This window comes from Alosa sapidissima, chromosome 8 (genome assembly GCF_018492685.1).
Source record: "Alosa sapidissima isolate fAloSap1 chromosome 8, fAloSap1.pri, whole genome shotgun sequence".
Taxonomy (NCBI): Eukaryota; Metazoa; Chordata; class Actinopteri; order Clupeiformes; family Clupeidae; genus Alosa; species Alosa sapidissima.
The window spans coordinates 7,075,197-7,095,376 of record NC_055964.1 but is presented as its reverse complement, the minus strand read 5'-3'; the positions used below and the strand labels follow the sequence as shown (position 1 = coordinate 7,095,376).

The 20,180-nt window shown below is 43.8% G+C and overlaps 3 protein-coding genes across 3 annotated transcripts in view; 1 reads left to right on the top strand and 2 right to left on the bottom strand.

Annotated features, from left to right (window-relative positions):
- gfpt1 (glutamine--fructose-6-phosphate transaminase 1) overlaps positions 1–4,486 on the top strand; it is a 42,077-nt gene extending 37,591 nt beyond the window's left edge. The window contains exon 19 of the mRNA XM_042099808.1: positions 1,890–4,486. Coding sequence (XP_041955742.1) covers positions 1,890–1,934 — 45 coding nt within the window. The 3' untranslated portion in view covers positions 1,935–4,486. The remainder of the gene's footprint in view (positions 1–1,889) is intronic.
- Positions 1–20,180, bottom strand: part of LOC121714755 (oxysterol-binding protein 2-like) — a 765,489-nt gene that overhangs the window by 298,329 nt on the left and 446,980 nt on the right. The window lies entirely within an intron of this gene.
- The window catches only part of LOC121714763 (anthrax toxin receptor 1-like), a 36,598-nt gene continuing 31,923 nt past the window's right edge, over positions 15,506–20,180 (bottom strand). The window contains exon 18 of the mRNA XM_042099812.1: positions 15,506–17,416. Coding sequence (XP_041955746.1) covers positions 16,988–17,416 — 429 coding nt within the window. The 3' untranslated portion in view covers positions 15,506–16,987. The remainder of the gene's footprint in view (positions 17,417–20,180) is intronic.

Below are 20,180 nucleotides of genomic sequence, written 5' to 3'. Positions count from 1 at the left end.
AGACTTCTGGTGTGTGTCAGAAGGTTGTGGAAAGAGAGACTATTTACGAATGTTGGAAATTTAACGTTCTAAAGAATATCTGGGTTAATTGAATTCAACATAGAATTTTAGAACCTTACATTGTTGCGGAATAGAATCTTCTGTTAGAATGTTCAAAACTCCCCTGCTGAAGGGTTGTTGAAACTTTGCACATGGTATAGAGTATTTATATTACCTGTTTTCAGACATGTCGTCCGCACTATATGCGAATCTTGTCCGACCCTTTGGGGTGATTCATATATGATGCTTACAGGCGGGCATAATGCGGACATTATGTGTGAACGACATAGACCAGGGGTGGGCAAACTGCGGCCCGCGGGTGTTGTGTGGCCCGCCGGCCAATTTTCAAAACCCAATGTGGCCCTTGAGGCAAAAAGTTTGCCCACCCCTGACATAGACGCACATGAACAGAATCTCTTTCAACAGAAGGTTGGACGTGGTTGAACACGCACATGAACAGAATCTCCGCATGTTCTTCGCTTCATTACAGGTTTCCCGCGGATCCTTAAAAAGTCTTGAATTTTCGAAAAGGAGGTATTAAATTTGTGTAGGCTATGGGACCGCCTGCGAGAGCGAGAGCGAGTGAAAAGGTCAACACCTTTTCGTGTATTTTTTAAACGCAATTGTGTAAGTGACTATAAGGCTACTGGAGGAAGTGTAGTGGTTACAGATGTGAAGGTGTTTTTCACGGGTGTCATTAAAGGTGTGAAGGTGAAAGGTGTAGAAATATGCCTGACGTTTTCGTGGAGTAGCCGAGGCTTGAGATATGCAGGTACACGAGCGGTAGAGTGAGAGGGAGAAAGAGTAACGGCTCATACACAGTTGCGTGCGTTGCAGTGCTGGAGACGCATCCCGTTCACTTTACATGGGCTTACGTCATCCGTTGCCGAACTGAATTGTGGGTCCGTTGCGTCGCGTTGCTCCCGTCGCTCGCGTTGAGAAGTCCAGCTGTTGCTGCACCGACTGACGGCACCAGCAAATCAAATTACGAACAAGCAAAAACCAGGCAGCACCAGCCAATAAAATTACGGTTATACCTTAAGTCATTTGCATAGTTACAGTCGGGAACACCCACTGGCATGCGTTGACTGAACGCAACATAGGGTGGCCATACGTTCAAGATTTAGGCCGGACATACGGATTTTAAAAGCCCTGTCCGGCGCTGCCTCAAGCCGGACGCTTATTTGTTCTCCTTTTTGGAGTTGCGCTGGGCTTCTAAAATCTTTGCTCGGACGCAGCATTGTTTCACAAACTATGGACGCGAAGACTGCTGGTCAAATTATGCGCGGTGCTTCTGTCACTCGTTTGATAATTTGCTGCGCAATTAATGAAGGAACCACGAACTGACAGAAAAAGAAAACAAACACTTTCGCAATCAGGAGGAAATACAGGCTAAGATTATCTGTTTGCATCTCTCCAGCGTGTGTTGCTGGCCTAGCCTAAGTAAATATCTGTCTAAGTTATAATAGCCTACCAGTAATATCTGTCTGCAGCTTGCTTGCCAGCCTTTCCCAGTACTTCGCAAAAGTTGTGAAATATAACCGCATTTTTTTTTCTGTCGCCGACTGGCTACATAAAAAAAAAAAAAACGCATCTGTAAATATGTTTATAATACGCGTGTGCTTGAGATGAAACCAGCCGTTTTTCAGCAGGAATATGCGAGGAGGACCTATCTCCTTAATTAATGGGGTGGTTTTACTTTTCCCATACATTTTTTTTTAAAACCCGTCTAGTTTAGCTTGAAGACATGCATTGGATCACTAAAGCATCTCCAAAGAAGGAACAACACTGGAACTTTAGTAGCATTGTTTGGTGACATGTATTCCCCCTTTTCTGTCCTCTTTCTCCAGGTGGACTTCCCAAGGAACCTGGCCAAATCTGTAACCGTGGAGTGAAGACGCCCCCCTTCCTCTCCACAGAGCCCCAGAGTGTGACTGTTCACCTCAAACACACACACACACACACACACACACACACACACACACACACACACACACACCTGTGCAGGAACCGATCTCACACTCAGCTGACATGAAGAGTGATGAGGAAATCAAGTCAACACGTATAAGCATTGATGAAGAAATCAAGTCAACACATATAAGCATGTGTTGTTTAGTCTGACAGGTCTTTTTAAATTGAATTATTACTTTCATATTCAAGGACCTATACAAAGCTGTTTTTTCCTCCCTTAGATTATTGTACATGACTGTTTGTTTTTGTCAATTATGTTCCTTTCTTTTTTTTAAGTGTCAGTGGTGGCAGGGTATGGGTATGCACTTGGTTGGCATGTAGCTGCTTTCGTCCTGGGATAACTGGACTTCTGACCTTTTAAACTCTGCTCCGGGGCCTGCTTTATCCAGATGTCTTTTTCTCCGGAACTGTCTGTGGTTACAGAATGAGTCCACATTAGATAGTCACTAATGTCGCAGTCAGGAGTTCAGCCAGAACTCTTGGCGTTTCTCTCTTGAGCAGAGGGGGTTGGTGTTTGGATGTTACTAGGGGGATATTTTCACAAATGAATAGATGTAATTGTTGATTACAGGACAGTAAGGGGGGGGGGGGGGGGGTATTATTCTCTGTTGCTAAGTGGTAATAATGTAAGAAGTATGTGTACTCTGATGGTTGCTCTGTTACTTAGCCATGCTAGAATGATGTAAACATGAGGTGGTGAAGATGCGCTCGCCATCTTTTATATTGATTTAAGTGTAGTAGATCTGTAAACAAGACATCAGGCTGCGACAAGCTCAGTTATTATCCAAAAATTACCCACAGTCCTAACATGTCTGTTTGTATGTGTGTCGTCTGAATGCATTCCAGAGTGTGATGGGAAATGTTCCCACACAAGAAGGACATTTTTGCCAACTCTAACTGTGTGTGCTGATAGATCTGCCAGTGACCTTGTATAAAACAATCCTGCCTACAGAGTACATGCTGTTATTTTGATTTTATTATTTTCAAGTAGTACAGAAGAGGCTAATGCAGGCTTGTCACTGTTCAAGGGTATTGATGAGGGAGAGGAGAGTGTATGTTAAAATAGACGCCCAAAAGAGACCAGGGATCTGTGCAATGTATAGTTCTATACATGAAGTGCAAACACTTGAGACTCCACTACAGTGATGAGGGCCATGGTCTGCGGAGAAAATTTGTGTGAGAGACTCTTGCCAACATGAAACTGGGTCACCGAATCGAGAGAAATTTTTGGCCCGGTGATCGAGGCCAGTAATCTGAGACACAAGTCAGTCATTTCTGATTAGCGGATAGACAACCTTGTTGGTTCAGAGGAGTATGGTCTTTATTTGCTGCTTTTCGTAGTGATGATTTTTTCTGTTACAATATCAGAACCTGGTACACATTTGCATACATCATGTGCTTGGCTGTGAAAATCAGGGTTTTTTCATTCATTATTAGGGCCTGATTAAGTTAGTTTGAGTCGGTGTTGACTTATTGCTTGGTTGTCTACGTTTGCATAGTTTGATAGCTCTGTTACGATTTTCTTTCTTTAAATAGTTATTTATTGATTTTTGTGTTGCTTTTTAGTTTGTGGTGTTGCATGCTTTGTCTTGTGTATGCCTTGTTACTGAAGCGGCCCTGGTCATTATGGGTGGGGTCTTATGTTTACAGTAGAACAGCCAACAGCAAGTGAATATCTAATGAAGTTTGTTACTGACATTGTTTTGCCCACACAAGTTTACCCATACCGTGCCACTCATTTACATTGTCTTACCATGGGACCATTGCTTTATGTTTTGTTGTTTCTTTTTGAGTTTTTTTTTTTTTATATATATATATACTACAAAATATTTAGATTTTTTTATTTTTAATTATTTTGAAATATGTTTTTAATCAATTGCTTGTGTGCTCTGAAATGATGTTTGGATGCCGATGTGAATGTTACGTACTTATCCCCCCTCATAACCATGCGTTAGAAACAGGTCAGTGAGAAACAAACCAAAAAAAGGAACAGTGTACATCCCAGTATGTTACTTAACCAAAGGTATTGTATTAAAGGCAGGGTTGATTTTGAAGGGGCTCCATTTTTTTGCAAAAGTAAAGTATACAGTGTAGTGTGTAAAACTGATTATTTTATGACTGGTAAGCAATCTGATACATGCACAATCCATGATTTCCATTACAACTCATTCCTTTTTTTTTTTTTTGACTTGTCACTTGAAAATGCTTTTATATGTAGTCTTATCACAAATGTAGCTGCACTGATTGCGTTAATCATAATGTTACTCTTCACTTTACTGGTCAAGAGTGAGAACGGCAATTAAGATGGAAGTAGAGATTAATTTACTGGCTATGAGTGTGTCTTTCATGTGTGATAGATTTTTAGTGGGTATGTCATGTAATTATGTGAGCCCTTTACAGCAACAGCCACCATGCCGTGGTTGGGTATGAGGACCTATTTATGATTACAACTGATGCAATAAAAAGTTATACTCAAGAGTGCGAGTCTGAAAACATTTTATTAGCTGTATAGCAACTCATTCTCTCTAAACCACCTCGTCTATTTAGTTGACCTATTGAAAACAGTCCTCAAATTAATTATTGCTGTGGATTCTGCCCACTACGGCCAGTGGCTTGTGGTCGTGGTTGATGTTTCACTATCAGAGCCGATTTTGTTTTTATTTTTTATTGATAGAAATTTGATTTTGATAAAAATGACAAAACTCCATGAATACATATGAACACAAATTAAGAGAATGGCAGACATCTTTTAAAATATCAAACATTCATTTAAAAAAAATACTTTAGGTCTAATTTGATTTACAGGGTAATTATAAAATGAAATTTAATCATAAAAAAAAACAACTGAATCATGGCTCAAGACCTACTTAAAAAAGGTCTACACAAATGTGCTAAAGGTCTAAACATTTTTAAATTGAACTCACAACACTATAAACTTTATTTTTATATGTAAGTTAGTAAGTATTAATATGTTAACATTAATAAGACTCAGCCTTCTATGAGTGTTGTGGACCTCCCATCAGTTCAGTGCTATGTTTCACCCTCTTTGGAACGCATAGAGCCCAAATGGAGAGGATGATTGTCCTGGCATAGCTGCTCAGTATCCACAGGAAAACAAGTACTGGCTTAATGCATCCACCGAGAGCCAAAATGGCCGCCCACATTGACAGACAGCACTGACCAAACACTGGAAGCGCTCCCAGCGCGCACTTTCTCAGTTTCCTTATAACTCCTTGTAACTGGAGCAAAGATGGATGACCGTGTCTTTCCTGTACCATCGTCACGGAGGTCTGGTTAGTCAGACATAGGGGTATTGAGTTAATTTGTTCCATACTACTTAGCTTCGGCTTTTTGGCAACAGACAGCATGCACCACATCCATCGGTTCAGCACCAGCATGACCGAGAGAAAAGGCCCTTTCACACTGGCAAAATCGCCACGATTTTATGTACCAGAATCGCGGAACAACTGTCCCTTTCACATAGACCGAGGCGGAACGGCGGGACAAAGTGTCTCGCCAAATTTACTACCAAGCCTCCTAGACATTTTGCCGAGTTTTTTCGTTCCGCCACCAGTGTGAATGGGTCAAGGCGGAAAGGGGAATCAGGGCGGGCATTTCAATGCTATGTCCAGCCCACCACAGGAGATTGCAAATAAATCTAACTGATCAAAAGCAGCAATAGCAGAGACAGCACATATTGTCAATCTATAAATTCACAAAGTCTCCAGTCATTCAATGCCTGCTAGAGTTGACTGTAGCTTGGAATGCAATCAATTGCCATAATAGGCTATCCTAAAATCCAGCGATAAAACAAAGCATGAACTCATGAGCGTCTGTCTGCCCTATATGTATATCCTCTGATTGTAATGCTTACAGATATCTAGGCGATATTTGTAACATTTATTTTGTATTTGGCCTGTAATAAAATCATGAACAATTTAAACACATTAGGAACCGCAAAGTTGGAGACATACATAAAGACATTGCTGCAAATTTAAAACCGGATTACTCTGGAATGGCTAACTGTGCAGGGGAATGCTTTACACCTTTATGTTCGGTAAGGTCTGCTGTTTATTCTGATATATGGTTTGTCATGTGTTGAGGGAAAGTTCTAGCCTGGCGGGCCATCCTATATCATTGAAATGTATAGTCTGGAATCGAACCATTTACCTCGCTTAATCCAAGGGGCGGGCAGAGAATTGTCTTTCAAACTGCCTAGGCATGCAATAGGCCAGCGCTACGACCATATCCGTATCCGGTTGGCAAAACGGCAAATACATCCTTCTTCGAAAGGAATTACTTAAGTGCATTGTGTTGCTCAACTTTCAAAGAAAAGCACAAGTCCAACTCCTCCAAAGTTGACGCCAACACCGATTCAAACAACCGCTCTTCGTTAGCCATAGCCACCTTCCTTGTTGTTCACCGTCACAGGTATCCTGTCGGTATCCTGTTAAGCCCGCCTTAAGACTCTCTAACAAAATAGAGCGCTGTGATTGGTTGAAGTCCACGGCGTCAGCCAATAGAAATCCCTATGGTTTGATACTAGACGTACAGGCTGAGCAAATTAATTTGCCGCCGCTAGGGTGCGTCTAGATTTCTAGGCTAGGAAAGTTTGCGAAGTATTCCACCAAGATGAATGGGTAGGGAGATGGGCGCAAAAAATATGATTAAATTAAAGTTACTTTTCTCTACTAACATTGTTTAAAGGCTGAGAAAAAGCTCTTTCGTGTGATATATGTGATGTCTGTGATGAATAGGCTACTTCGCAAGTAGTTCAGCAAATTTGGGTGGGACAGAAATACCTTTACAGAGCAGCAGTTCTGGCCATATCGGCTCTGGCTCACATGATGTACTGCTTTAAATGCATTATCGCTTCACTATCCAACACGCGAACAAGAAAAGAAAAAAAGAAACCAATGTGTTTATGTCGCGATTTCCGATAAGCCCACCGCCAGCTCCAGCCTCGAACCGCCCGGCGCGGAGTCACTGCCCAGGCCAGCATCGTCTTCTCCGCGAACGCTTCTTCAGGCCCCTCTTCCGGCAAGATCTCCTCCCATGGCAGCAGGCAGGTCCAGACGACAGCTCCTCTCCTCCGGCGGCAGTAACGATAGAAGGCCTCAAGCTCTTTAGCAGCCCTTACAGGAGCTCTCTCTGGATCCTTTTACGTGGGCCTCCACCCAGTGGTATGGTCTTCAATTTCCAGCTTCTCTCGCTGAGCGGAGGCCATGTTCGAAAGTCGCTTCTGACACCAATGTAACGATTTGATAGCGACACACACAGCTGTCCAATCAAAACGTTTACTAGCTGAGAACGAGAGCAGGGACACAGACATACCAAGACACCATTACATGGGAAACACAAGGGAAGTCAATAAAACCAGCACGATACACAAACAGGGTAGTCACATACAATACACCGGGTAAAATACACGAGGTACAACGTAAAGAAAGACTACACAAGCTAACACATACATGACATGGTAAACGCAATTACACTCACTAAAACCGACATTACACAAACCAGCATTCACACACATTGCATTCTGGGAGGCTAGCACTCAGTCCAAAAGACACCGACGTTACAGTATCCTTATGTTGAGATTTCCATTCTCTTTGCCCTAGGCTATCATTTGTGCGTGAAGCATGTTTCAATTAAGACAGTACACAAGCTATTTTTATTGTTGTAATATTGAATGATTTCATGAATAAATTGTATGCACAATACATTGTACGGCCAACGCAAGGGGCAACTCTTCTCTTCAATTTCCCTTCCAAATTAGGCTACGTTTTATTGTCTGAAGACATCTATCGCAAGAATTTAACATTCTAACAGCAACAGCAAAGCAAATGCAAGCTGACCAAAGTGCAGTCGGTTCTCCCGCCATGATTTTTGAAATCACACACCTGCTGTATCTAAAGGCCCACGCACATAAGGCCTACGACTATCACTCTACACGCCCCCTGTTGCACGTCACAATTTAAGTAAGGGATAATGGACGACACGGTGGTCTGTTCACAGAAGTTAATGCACGGTCGAGGTTGTAAAACGGCCCCGACGCGAAGCAGAGGGCCGTTTAAACCTCGTAGTGCATTAACTTCTGTGAACAGACCACCGTGGAGTCCATTATCCCGCTTATTCCACTGTTGCCACTTGCGTTGTGTTCATTTCCTGTTACAATTTAAACGTTTTAATTGCTAAAACTGTCTTGTTTGTAGAACTAATTTCTTCCGACACATATTAACTAATTTCTCAACTCACAGGACAAACTGCCGTTACTAGTTCTAAATGGATGGTTGCTACGGCCAAAGGCCAGTCGTTAGTTCTATCTCTCCCGTTGTCAAGCGGGCGTATCCAAAGATTCTGATGAACTTTAGCTTTGAAACATCGCTTTTACTTAGCCTGCTGTCATCCATCTAGCTAAAAGCCACCTCCGTCATATGCTACAATGTTGCAATGTTCTGAATGTCTGCATTTTACAGCTCGGATGCAACGTGACAGTTCATTTAAACTTCACAACGAGTTCGGCTAATTAATATAGAAGTGTGATACGGCCAAAAAAATGGATTTACTTCATAGGTGTGCAGATAACATACGGTTAATGGTCGTTCTAAATTACGTAGGACAATGGGAAATTCAACCAAGCAGTGGAATAATTTACTAGCTGATCCTGCCTCCTGGCTCCCCAAAATGCCGCATCATGTGAACAGATCAGCAGGCCGGCAAATTTTCACCTCGCTTTCAGACACAAAAAGACGGCAAAAAGACGTCCCCTCTTTCCGCAAATTTAGCGTGATCTGTGTGAAAAGGCCTAAACTGTATGGTGCCTCTGGTGATGACCACAGAGGCCTCCTGCATGTCTGCACAACACTGGCACAGAGCAATCATGGCCCGCAGCGTGGACGTCGAAAGGCTACACAAGGGCCGACGCGGCGCTGCAGTCGGGGCCGAAGCATTCTTTACAGACGAGCGGAGCTTTGAACATCTGACTGAGATGTCTTCTCGGTGCGGTCATAGCACCCCGCCGATGTCTGCTGTTTTTGATGTCCAGAGGCGTTAGCAGCACAGAAGATTTACATCCCCCTCAGACAAAAGAGAGGCTATAACATGTGCACTGGAGAGGAGATCAAACAGTGAAGATCCTCTTCCTTCCAGACAGAAAACACAGGCAGTCAGGATAAAGATCCGTCTGCAGGCCGTGTTGACAGTGGCCGAGCGGGACCACATTGATGCAGTTATCGGCCGGTCATCAGTGCTTTGGTGTCACAGAAAACGTCCCTTGTGAATAAAATAAAGGAACATTCTGGTCTGTGAGCTAGGTTATAGGCCTAAGCAGCCAAAAGCAGCATATAGGACCATTGATTGGCCTCATTTGTTGAACCCCCACCTCCTCAATAGGTTAGCCAATAAGACACTCTCCTGATGATTTCACTTAATTGTATGACATTTCTGCCAGGAGACACAAGTGAATGTAATTGGGAAATTAGTAATCGTCGGAACTTAGTAATTGTCATTTCTCCTCTCATTTGCTTTAGTGAATGTGAATATTGGGGAGACATGACTTGCACTCTTGCAAAATCTTGCATCAGAATATCTGCAGAAACCCTAGTCTCTCTTTTTGTTTAAGTCTGGATCTTCAGTCCTTAAGGAAACTTTAAGGATATTTTGTGGGTGTTCTTGTGGAACATTTGACAGATGATTTAAGAGAACTCTTAATAAGTGGAGATATTCTCTCCAATCCAAGGTGAAAAATATGAGGCGATAAAACTAACAGTTAGAGAGAAGACCAAAACAAGGCAACAGAGTATTTTCTTTCCCTCCCATGGCGGTTTACTCTTATCAGCTGAAATGAATGTTTACTCAAACCCCCCTGATCCAATGAAACTGATCAAATGGATCCAAATGCCAGAGATGAATGGGTGGACTAGACTTGTTTTTTAGCACTTGGCCTGGTTTAAGCAGGACACCGCTAGGTTGTCATAGCATCTGTGTAATAAAGACCTATTTTCATAGGCAGCTGGAGGTGTATGCTCTCTGCACTGGAAGAGAGGAAAATGAGAATTGTGGCCAGGCCTTGGTTTTGTGCCCTTACTGGGTGTTTTCAACAGAATCTGGTCTCTCAGTGGAGGATGGTTGACTTTTATTGCGTTGGAGATTGCTTCACAGTAACTCTTTTATTTCAGAAAAAGTGAGATAATCAGAGACTTGAAGAAATAATCAAAATGCCGTCAACTAGAACCCACTAAATAAACATTAGTATTGTTTGTTGACAAAGGCTTTATGATGGTTATTTTGATTACTTCTGTGTAAGGGGTGTTAGCTTTGAAAAGAGTGCACGCCTGATCCCTTCAAGTGTCTTTCCTCAGTGCATTCGCTCTAGTATCACTTTCTGGTTAATGTTGCACCATAAAGTTTATAGTCCTGTATCAACATTTGGCACAAAATGTGATGACCTCTCTCTCTGTGGTGGCATGCATGCATCTCACTTCTCTGTTTCCTCACAGCTCCCTGATGGCTCTCTTAGTGCTTGGAGTCTCATATTTAACCCCCAAGGGTTTGCTGGCTTCCAATTCGTAAGTTTGAGGAGTCCTCTGGAAGGCAATAAACACAAGCTGCTCTCTGTTGTACCCCACTTAGAGAAAACAACTTCTCCCTTAAGATGTCAAAAATACAAGCAGGGATCGGTTTTAAGGTCCCCTTTCTCATTGACTCATCACAGTTTAGCCCTGTTTAGCATGCCAGGGCTGAAAAGCCTCTGAGGCTTTGTGCACTTCTCCAGCACAGAACCACTTGACATGGAAAGATGTTCTTCTGCCCCACCAAAGGTATTCACCAAAAAATATTTTCCCTGACTCGGGGAGCCAAATCAGAAACCAAACCACTTGTGGTGCTCATGAATAACGAAGCAAATGAGATTTGTTGGCATCTCTATCGTGTGGGTGTGATGATGACCGAACTATTGGATAGTGGAAAAATCTCCCACCTACCCTTCCACCCTCACCCCACCCTCTTTCTCTCTCTCTCTCTCTGGCATTTTTCATCTCTTTCTGGCAGCGCTGTGAGTTTTGAATAGCTGGCTGTGTTGCCACTGATGTGTCGATTATTTTATTGGCCAGAGAGAAAAGTAGGTCAGCAACAGAGGGGACTGCATGCGGCCCACAGCAATCTCTCTCCTGGTTGCTGAGAGGTATTTCCTCCTCCTGCAAGGTGACTCGGTCAGTTAGAGCCTGTCCATTGCTGCGCTGCATCAGTGAGATTCACAGTCCACTGTGAGCAAACTCAGCTCAATGCACGTATCCACATAAATGTGATTGCAGGCCTATGGCAGGGGGAAAAAAATAGGTCCCCTGGGAATTGTACAGCAATTGTTTTTCCCGACAGCACTTTAGCTTTGAGTAGCGCAAGACTTTATTTTTCTGCATGACTGCACCATTGAGGTATGCGTGCGCACGCAGAGGAGACGTCTTCGTTAATGCCTTTTGTGTCACCAGAAAGTAGATTTCTCTCCAGCTCGTTCACTCAAAAGATGGTGACGTCTGTTTTCTTTCTCCCTTTATGTCAGCAAATTGGGTCAAACCGAAACATGCATGCAGGCAGTTTGGTAAATCAAGTCCAGTGGGTCTCCGCTTAGCGGAGGAGTGGCGAGAGCAGATGGGGGTTTTGAGCTCTTGGCTCCGGTTGCCGCAGCAACAGGCTGCAGGCAGGGTCTACAGAAACCGAGCTCGCCCAGAGGAAAGGCAGCGGACCCGGCGATGAAGGTGCGGAGAAGATTGATGAGGCCTCGGCTACCTGACAACGGCTCTCCGCAGCGCTCCTGACACTCAGGGAGTCCAGACGGTTGGTCGAGCGCAAACTCCTGCCAGTTAAAACATTTCTCATGTTTGGCGCTATATTGGAGGAAATGCGCAGACGCGGGGTGACCCCTACAGCTGTGCTTCCTATTCCTGGGGCTCAGTTGAAATGGAAAATTCAGAGGTTTAGTGAAGGTTTAGGCAGAGACTCACCACCCCTCACCCTCTTCAGCTATCTGATTTCATGAGTTGACTAGTGTCTCCTGGCTCTTGAATAGTGGTGAGCTGATGAGCAAATCCACACCGTTGATATGAACCCCAGGAGACTGACCATCTGGACATGGACAGTATGGCTCAACTATGCAGACAGTATATACGGCAGCCTTCCCCCACTGCCTGTGCAAGCTGACTGGATGTGTGTGTGTGTGTGTGTGTGTGTGTCTGTGTCTGTGTCTGTGTGTGTGCGTGTGCGTGTGTGTGTGTGTGTGTGTGAGAGAGAGAGAGAGAGAGAGAGAAAGTAAGAGAGAGAGCTGAATTGTGGACTGTATGTCTAGCTCAAATAATTCCATCAGGCAGAGAAATCATCTCCACGGGACTGCTTTTCCCATTGCATCCAAATATTTGAGGTATCCAGTGAAATGAACCAGATAGAACCACCTCATACCTTGTGTGAGGTTAATTGCACAGAGATATTGCAGAGGCATATCATATGTCCTTATTTCTCTTAAGCAAAAACTTTCAATTATGTCATGTACAATTCGTTCTGGCATTCTTGCTTTTCTCTAGCCTGTCTACATTTACTGAGGATTGGATGGACTCTAATATTTTCCGAGATAGCTCATTCTTATTGTGCATGTGACATAATTCAACACAAGGCCCATCTGGATGCTGTTAGCTCGGCCATTCTCTTTCCCCCAGCACACTGGAGAAGTGGACTGGTCTTTCTACTCGGATGAAATGTCAAACTCACTCAGGAGGACGCCCTTTTGGCTTTGCACCCCCTGGACTTGTCCCCATTGAACTCAGCCTACCACGTTCTCTCTCTCTCTCTCTCTCTCTCTCTCTCTCTCTTTCTCTCTCTCTCTCCAGTTTGTTAAAGAAGCTAAGACGTCATTTTGAGCATCTGCATTTGCAGAACTGGAGAGATAAATATATAAACAGAACCAAGTCAGGCAGCTGTGTTGTGAGAAAGAAAATGTGAGTAAAATGTGTTGCTACAACGCTGGAGCCAGAGGAGTCTTACCTTTTCCAACTGACTTATTTTTTTTGTCAGTATAACTAAATGGAGTGGCAAATCAAGCCTTAATGGTTGGTGAAAACGCTCTCTTCCAAAAACGTGTTTGTCAGGAGGAAAATGTGTTAATGTCATTTGGATCTGCCACTGAGCATTTCGCTGGTGCTGGACTGGGAACTGGGGAACAAGGTGGGGCCTAATGCAAGGCATGAGATTACTGACAAGCTCAAAGGCCGGTTGAAATTGAAGTCCCATGTGCTAAGTTTACAAAAAAAAGTTAATTCTCTTTTTTTGTACCTCCTCACAAGAATGACATCTGTACATGATTTGTGAATATTACAGGTCAAAAAAATAATAAAAATGATCACCGTATAGGCTACTGACCGTACACCGCATTTCAAGAGAAATAACTCTACATGAGGCTGACAAAATGAACAGCTTCACTTACCCTCAAAGCCGACATCCCTCTCTGCACTGAGGGCATGTATCATGTCAGTACATATACGCACACAAGGTGGCGGTGTGAGGGAGATCTCTCCCAACCGCGGGCAGAGAGGGGGAGAGAAAATGGAGCGCTGAGAAACGCAGTACTCCTGGTGACAGGCGTGAGAGGTCTGCGCCCCTGATCCTCCGCAGAAGCCCAGCTCCTGATGGCGTCATCCAAATAGGAAACGTGTTGGAGCACCTAGCAGGCCTCCAGCTGCACGGACACATGGGGGACTTTAATGAGACGGTTCAAACATGTCGCGGAGGAAATGTGGCCTATTTTCACTTCCCACAATCCCGCAGTGTCAAGCTCCAAATGTTGATGTTGGTTTAGCCGGTATAAAGTGACAGACGGATGGCGATGCGTGGTCTGGAGGTTGGAGCAGAGGGGGACCAAGGGCTGCACTCATATTCTTTGGCCAGTGGAATGGTTACAGTACCTCTCAAAGCTATCGTTGAGACTGATAGAGCAAAGCAGAGAAGACCTCGCTCCAGTTCACTCCATATTTGGCAAAGGCAGCAGAGTCAAAGCAAAACCACACTCTTAAAACGAATGTGTTGGAAACAACACAAACTGTGCTGTCCCTATCTGGACACAGAGATGTGTTAAAAACAACGCAAGTTATGTTGATTTCAACACAAGTTGTGTTATTTTCAACGCATACTGTATAGCGAATAACAAAAGCAATGTTATCTGCTGTGTTAAAAACAACGCAAGTTGTGTCGTTTTCAACACATTCGTTTTAAGAGTGCATGTAGATTTACATTTATTCATTTGGCAGACGTGTTACATACAGAAATTACACTTCGAAGTTCTTGTGCTCCTAGTGGTCTATTCTCACGCGCCCACACACACACACACACACACACTCTCACATAAACACATGCAAACACACACACAAATAAAATGTGCGTTTATTTAAAAATCTTTTCCATCTTGATCGTCATGTAACCTTTGGAAGCAGGGCTGTCTACATCTCAGTGCAGTTTAACAACATCTCCCAGGGAGCAGCAAGCCAGCTTTCCATGCATGTGTCTCCTGCTCTGCCTGCCCGACTGGAGGATTTATCTCCCTCTGTCATTGAGGTGGAAGACACCGAACAACCGGTATCAGACTGTGAATGTGTGTGTGTGTGCGTCAGCAGGGTTGTCTTCTAGAATCAGGCTATAGTGGAGAATGCCACCATCTTTTTAGGATCTTAGACGATCTGGATAACCCAGTTTACCCTGATTGGTCAGATGCTCTGAGGAAGACAGAAGGCAGTATGAAGTTCCCCATCATACAGCCATAGTAATCCAAATTCAACTTATTTCTCATTTCTGATCCTGTATTAGTGCTTTTACACCCCCCAAGAAATTTTTGACACTAATAGACCACTAAAGTTCACCTTCAAAAAAGCTACCATCTTTGCCCATATAGGACATTCGGTATCTTGAGATTTTCCCTGGGGGAAAATAACATGGGGATTTTGAATTATCGCACCTGATAGACTTGCAGAGACGAAGAAATCGGAAATGCAAATATTTAGCTCTATGCGCTTTTGTCCTCTGTCTTCGAGTGGATACTGAGATCTCCGGTACGATAAGACGGCACACTTTGATTTTTGCTACCCAAGACCTAATTTTCAATGCAACTTGCCATAGGCAGTTAGCTTCAATTAACACTCGGATCTCCTTATATGGGCAAAGATGGCAGCTTTGGGTACTTTTTGTAGGCAAACAGAGGTCTATAGTTTTATGAAACAGCCATAAAGCAAAGTCATCATATTATTAAAACCATTTCAACGTGTGTGTGTGTGTGTGTGTGTGTGTGTGTGTGAGAGAGGGAGGTGCCATTCCATCATGTGCAATGAGTCAAATTCATGTGATTCCTTTAAGCCATGTTGACCGGCCTCATTGAGCACAACAGTGGTGCCAATTGCGAGGGGAAAAAAGATAATTAAGCACAGCTTATGACTGGAATCAAGAAGAACTCAAGACTCACGCCAAGGGGCAAAATTGGGTTTAAACATTGATTCTGCTACACAGTGGTGTCAAATATATACGACATATCAAAATACTGTGTGCCAACATTGTGAAATCTGTTCGATTATGGGGCACAAGTACCCCAGAGCGTGTTCAAACACAAACTCAGATGCGATGCACATGCTTGGTGTAACTAATTGTACAATCATTGACTGGAGAAGTTAAAAACAAAATCAACCACACAAATTAAAACAAATAATGTGAAACAACAATGGAGAGACATAAAAAGAGTATGATATATTTATACAAAACACATTTATAAAAAATGTATAAAAATGCTCTAGGAATGCTAAAAACGGACACTTACTCATGCACTTGTTACATTTAGTCTGTGAGAAAATGATGTGCTTAAACCTGAATTATAGTCTTCAAGTGACCCTTCAACATCCCTGCATCAAACTGCCTCCATATTAGATGAGGCCCCCTATGTTGCCTTCTCTCTTTCCTTTGTTATTTATCTACTTGTTTGGCATTTTATTACCCAACAATCTGTTCCTATCCAAATTTGCATCAAGCTGTTATTTAATATTGACATAATAATATCATCATATCCATGTGTTGGTAAATGCAAGTTCAAGAATGGGTAGGAATTAATTTTCTTCTCTTTTCTGACAAGTGTGTCCCAAGTTTCAGGTTGGAAATATCAGACACAACCAGAAAAATGTCTCTTCAAAACAAATATGGTCTACTTTGACGTACATGAACATTATTCATTAATTTTTTCCAGTTTTTTTCTTTTCTGGTCTTTAGAATTGACTTGTGCAAGAAAGTAACTCATATACATTACACATACATTAAATCATAATTTCAGCTTGTTGTGTATAGTGGAAAGTGTATCCCTAAGTGAAAGTTCACTGTCCATTACACTTTTCACCAAAACCATTTCAAGACATTTTGCTCTTTACAAGCAAATTTTACATGTGCATCCCACAAACAGTAAACCTCAAAACACCTTCTCTAAGTACTCATTCTCAAGAACCTCAAGTCTTTAAATGTTTTAGCAGATGGCAATGAGTGGGTGAACTGTTGTCCATCCTTTCAATCTCTTTGAATGACCATTGCACATGCTTCATGGAAACAACCAGGTGAAGCTGACTGAGTGCATTGTTTATGTGCAGATATGCAGATGTGTCCACAGGGGTGGTGCTACAATGATAGCAGAATGTGTGGTCATTATCAGAAAAGTCACCTAAGAAAGCAGACGTTGCAGTGTGGATGGTGGTTGTTTTCTTTGGTTGAGGCCTTGGGGATAGGATGTATTTCTCTGTGATTCTGTCCCAATAGAGATATGGAAGGTGATTTCATTAGTGCGTGGCCACATGAACACGTGTAGAGCAGTCTGAGAGGGGGTGGGGGGGGCGTTTGAATGTCCTGTCCCGCCTCACGCTCCACGGATCAGCTCCAGGAAGCAGAGCCTCTGCACACACCAATCACAACAGCCGCCCTACGGAGAGGGGCGTGGCGGTGGACGGTCGGGAGGCGGGGCTCTTCCGGGGGGAGGGGCTTGTGGGAGTGGAGGCAGGGATCCGGTAGGCGACGCAGGAGGAGAGGGGGGAGCCACGGGCAGGGGGTAGTAGAGCGTGGTGGGAGGCAGGGCCCTGGTTGGTGGTGGGGTGTAGGGGGGTGGAGTGAATGGAAGTGGGGTGGTGGGAGGGGAGGGGGTAGAGCAGGGAGGGGGGGTGGTGGGCAGAGGCGGGAGGGTGGAGGAGGGCGAGGCTGGAGGACTGTGGGGTGGAGGGGGCAGCAGGGTCTGGAGCGGAGGTGGTGGACTGCCTCCTGGCGGAGGGGTGTAGATGGGCGTGGGGTTGTTCCTGTAGGCTGGGTAGCGGGGCGGAGGGTTGGACTTGACCCGAGTGAAGTTCATACAGCGACCCTGGAGAGAAAGGACAACATGACCAGAGAGTGAGGAAAACCCACCTAACATTATGGAATAAAATGAGCGTGACTCAACATGAAATACACAAAAGCATATTCGTCAGCACACAGCATAAGTGAGTAAATGTGATAAATCATAGCATACACAGTTGTTAAATTGTGGTGAAATCAGTTGAATACAATTTGAAGTTAGGGTTAGGGTAACCCTAGGATGTAAGCCACCTAATCTGCATTACGAGGGAACCTGGCCAGATAGGCCACCAAGAGTACAGGAAGCAATTCATTTTTGTCAAAATCACAATGTTGCTGCATTGATGATCACTTCACCTGAGAGAAATTAAGAACTACTTAGTGGAACAATGCAGGTGAATTCTCAACCCACATAAAAACATCTCCTGTTATATACAGCCACATATTAACAAACTAATTGCTTTAGCAGTTGTTCGGAGAGGGCTGTTTTTATAGTGCACATTCTCTAGTGTTTGCTGCTTCCAAGACACACAACTCACAACCCACATTATTTATACTGTGGTGAGAATACAATAACACGTTTGACATGATTACATTAATTTACTGCTTAGAACTTCATGCATGCCATTTTAAAGATCGGTGCATCCATAACAAAAAAAGAGATCTCTGATTTATGCTTCTCAGTCTAAAGTGATATCCCTGGTTCATCTTATTCTCTTACTGACTTCTGCAGGCCAAATGTTTCAGTCTAACTTATTTTGGGTGAAGAAAACACAAGAGAACAAGGTCAGGTCAGTGAACTGTTGGTTCCTGTGAAATATCTATTGGTTCCGGGTCATGCAACTGTATCTCTAGAGGAAACGCGGAAGGTTTAGAAGATCTGAAGCAAAGAGTCACATCATTTACTCTGTTGCTGATTCAGTCCCTCACGTGGCTGTTGCTATATGGAGGAAACTATTAAAGACATGGGTGTACTTGAGCTCTTAATTGCAACCAGAGGAGCCTTGTTTACCCACAATGCTTGAGGGGAAGTGACAGTCAAGGGCTGTCCAGAGCTCCTGTAGTTAATGAACAGTTTTATGAAAACAAGGCTTTGCTCCTACACTGCATTACCTCATTCCAGAGTTGGTCTGCTGATCTATGAAACAAAATACAATGTTTCTGCTTAAGTCTCACGCCTAATATTTTCTGTCTATTTTCTATCTGATATAAGGCTAGAAAAAGGACTCTAGGACTCTAAGCAGAATTGAAGGCAATGCTGACTTGTGGAGCTCCTGGGAGTGAAGCCAGCAGTCCATTATATGCTCGTCCATTTTCCGACCGCCAGGCCATATTGCAACTCTCTACTTCACGATCACATTCTTTTCATTGCGCTTTGACTGTTGCATAATCCTAGTCTTTTTCATATCCCTTTGTGCTTAGGGTGCTTTGTCTCTGCATTTGTTGCATAATCCTTGTCTCTTCAATATCCTTTTGTGCTCTCCGCATTTGTTGTAATAAAGCCCACCCGCACCTCTTGTCTTCTCATCTTTGCAGTGTCACTAGGTTGTGAACATATAACTAATGGGCTAAGTAGGAGGCAGAGCCAGGAAACTCATTAAGCCTCGACGAAGTTTACTTCACCATGGCTTTGATGTTCCCAGGCATCCCACTGATCCCCCCGCGGAAGACGCCACAGTCCCCCTTTCCCCATCCTTAGGCCCGCCTGAGCGTCACCACATCTACACTTACAGAAATGTTTGTTTGTGGCGGGGACAATTAGTCTTTGTAACAGGGGGGACTATGTCTTGGTACATAACTCGCAAAGCAACCTCAAAGAAACTGGGTCAGATTCTGGAGCTGAATGTTTTTGTTTCTGGCTCTCGTCCAAAGCAATGGACGTGGTCCCTGCGAGGGAGTTGCTGACTGGGCACTTACTGTGAGGAATCCACATGGGCCCTTGTGCAATAACAAAAAAAAATGATCAGGATTTAACCCCTAGTAGGGAAGGACGTGAGGGATCAAAGTCAGATGGAGCTTTAACCCCCACAGTACAGGAAATCCTCTGTGTTTTAGTTCCTACCCTCGGGCTATCACCACAACTGGCTAACACCAGTCCAGTATATGCCCCACCAACAACCCCCTCCCTCTCCAAAAGAAAGACGGACGGGGTCACACTAGTGCTTCCTAGTCTCATGCAAAATGAGAGGGGTGGGGGGTGGGGGTGTTGCATCCAGCCTTTTATGTGACTACTTTTCCAGACGTGGCCGGGTCTCAGCCTTTGGCAGGCCGACTCATCAAGACTCACCACGCACTTACCCAGCATCCTCTGTCTGAATTGACTTTATTGCAAACATCTGCGTTGTTTGCGCTGCATTTTATCTGGCCTCAAAACTCGACTTGACGAAAGGGCCTCTTCCCACTCACCACCACCCAAAGCCAAGGCTAGTCCAGGGCAAGGCTAGCAGTAGAGCCAAGGCTAGTCCAGGGCAAGGCTAGCAGTGGAGCGAAGCCAAACTCTGGCTTTTTTCAGTTGAAAGAGAGAGGGGTGCAGTTATTAACATTTCTATACTGCATTTTCAGAGTCATAAATGACAACACCCTTTGTACCCCCCCAATAAGATTAAATGTTAACAATCTTTGTTTAGTTTACATGAAACCTCTTAAAGCGCGAGCGTGTTTAAAAAGTCCTCATTCTGTCGCTGGGAGGGATTCTCTGTGGAGAGGGCTTCATGTGCTCTGTGTTCTCTGTCCAAGTCCAGGCTGATTTCCATCATGAAATCCTGGCTGCAGCTTTATGAAAGCTTCAGAAT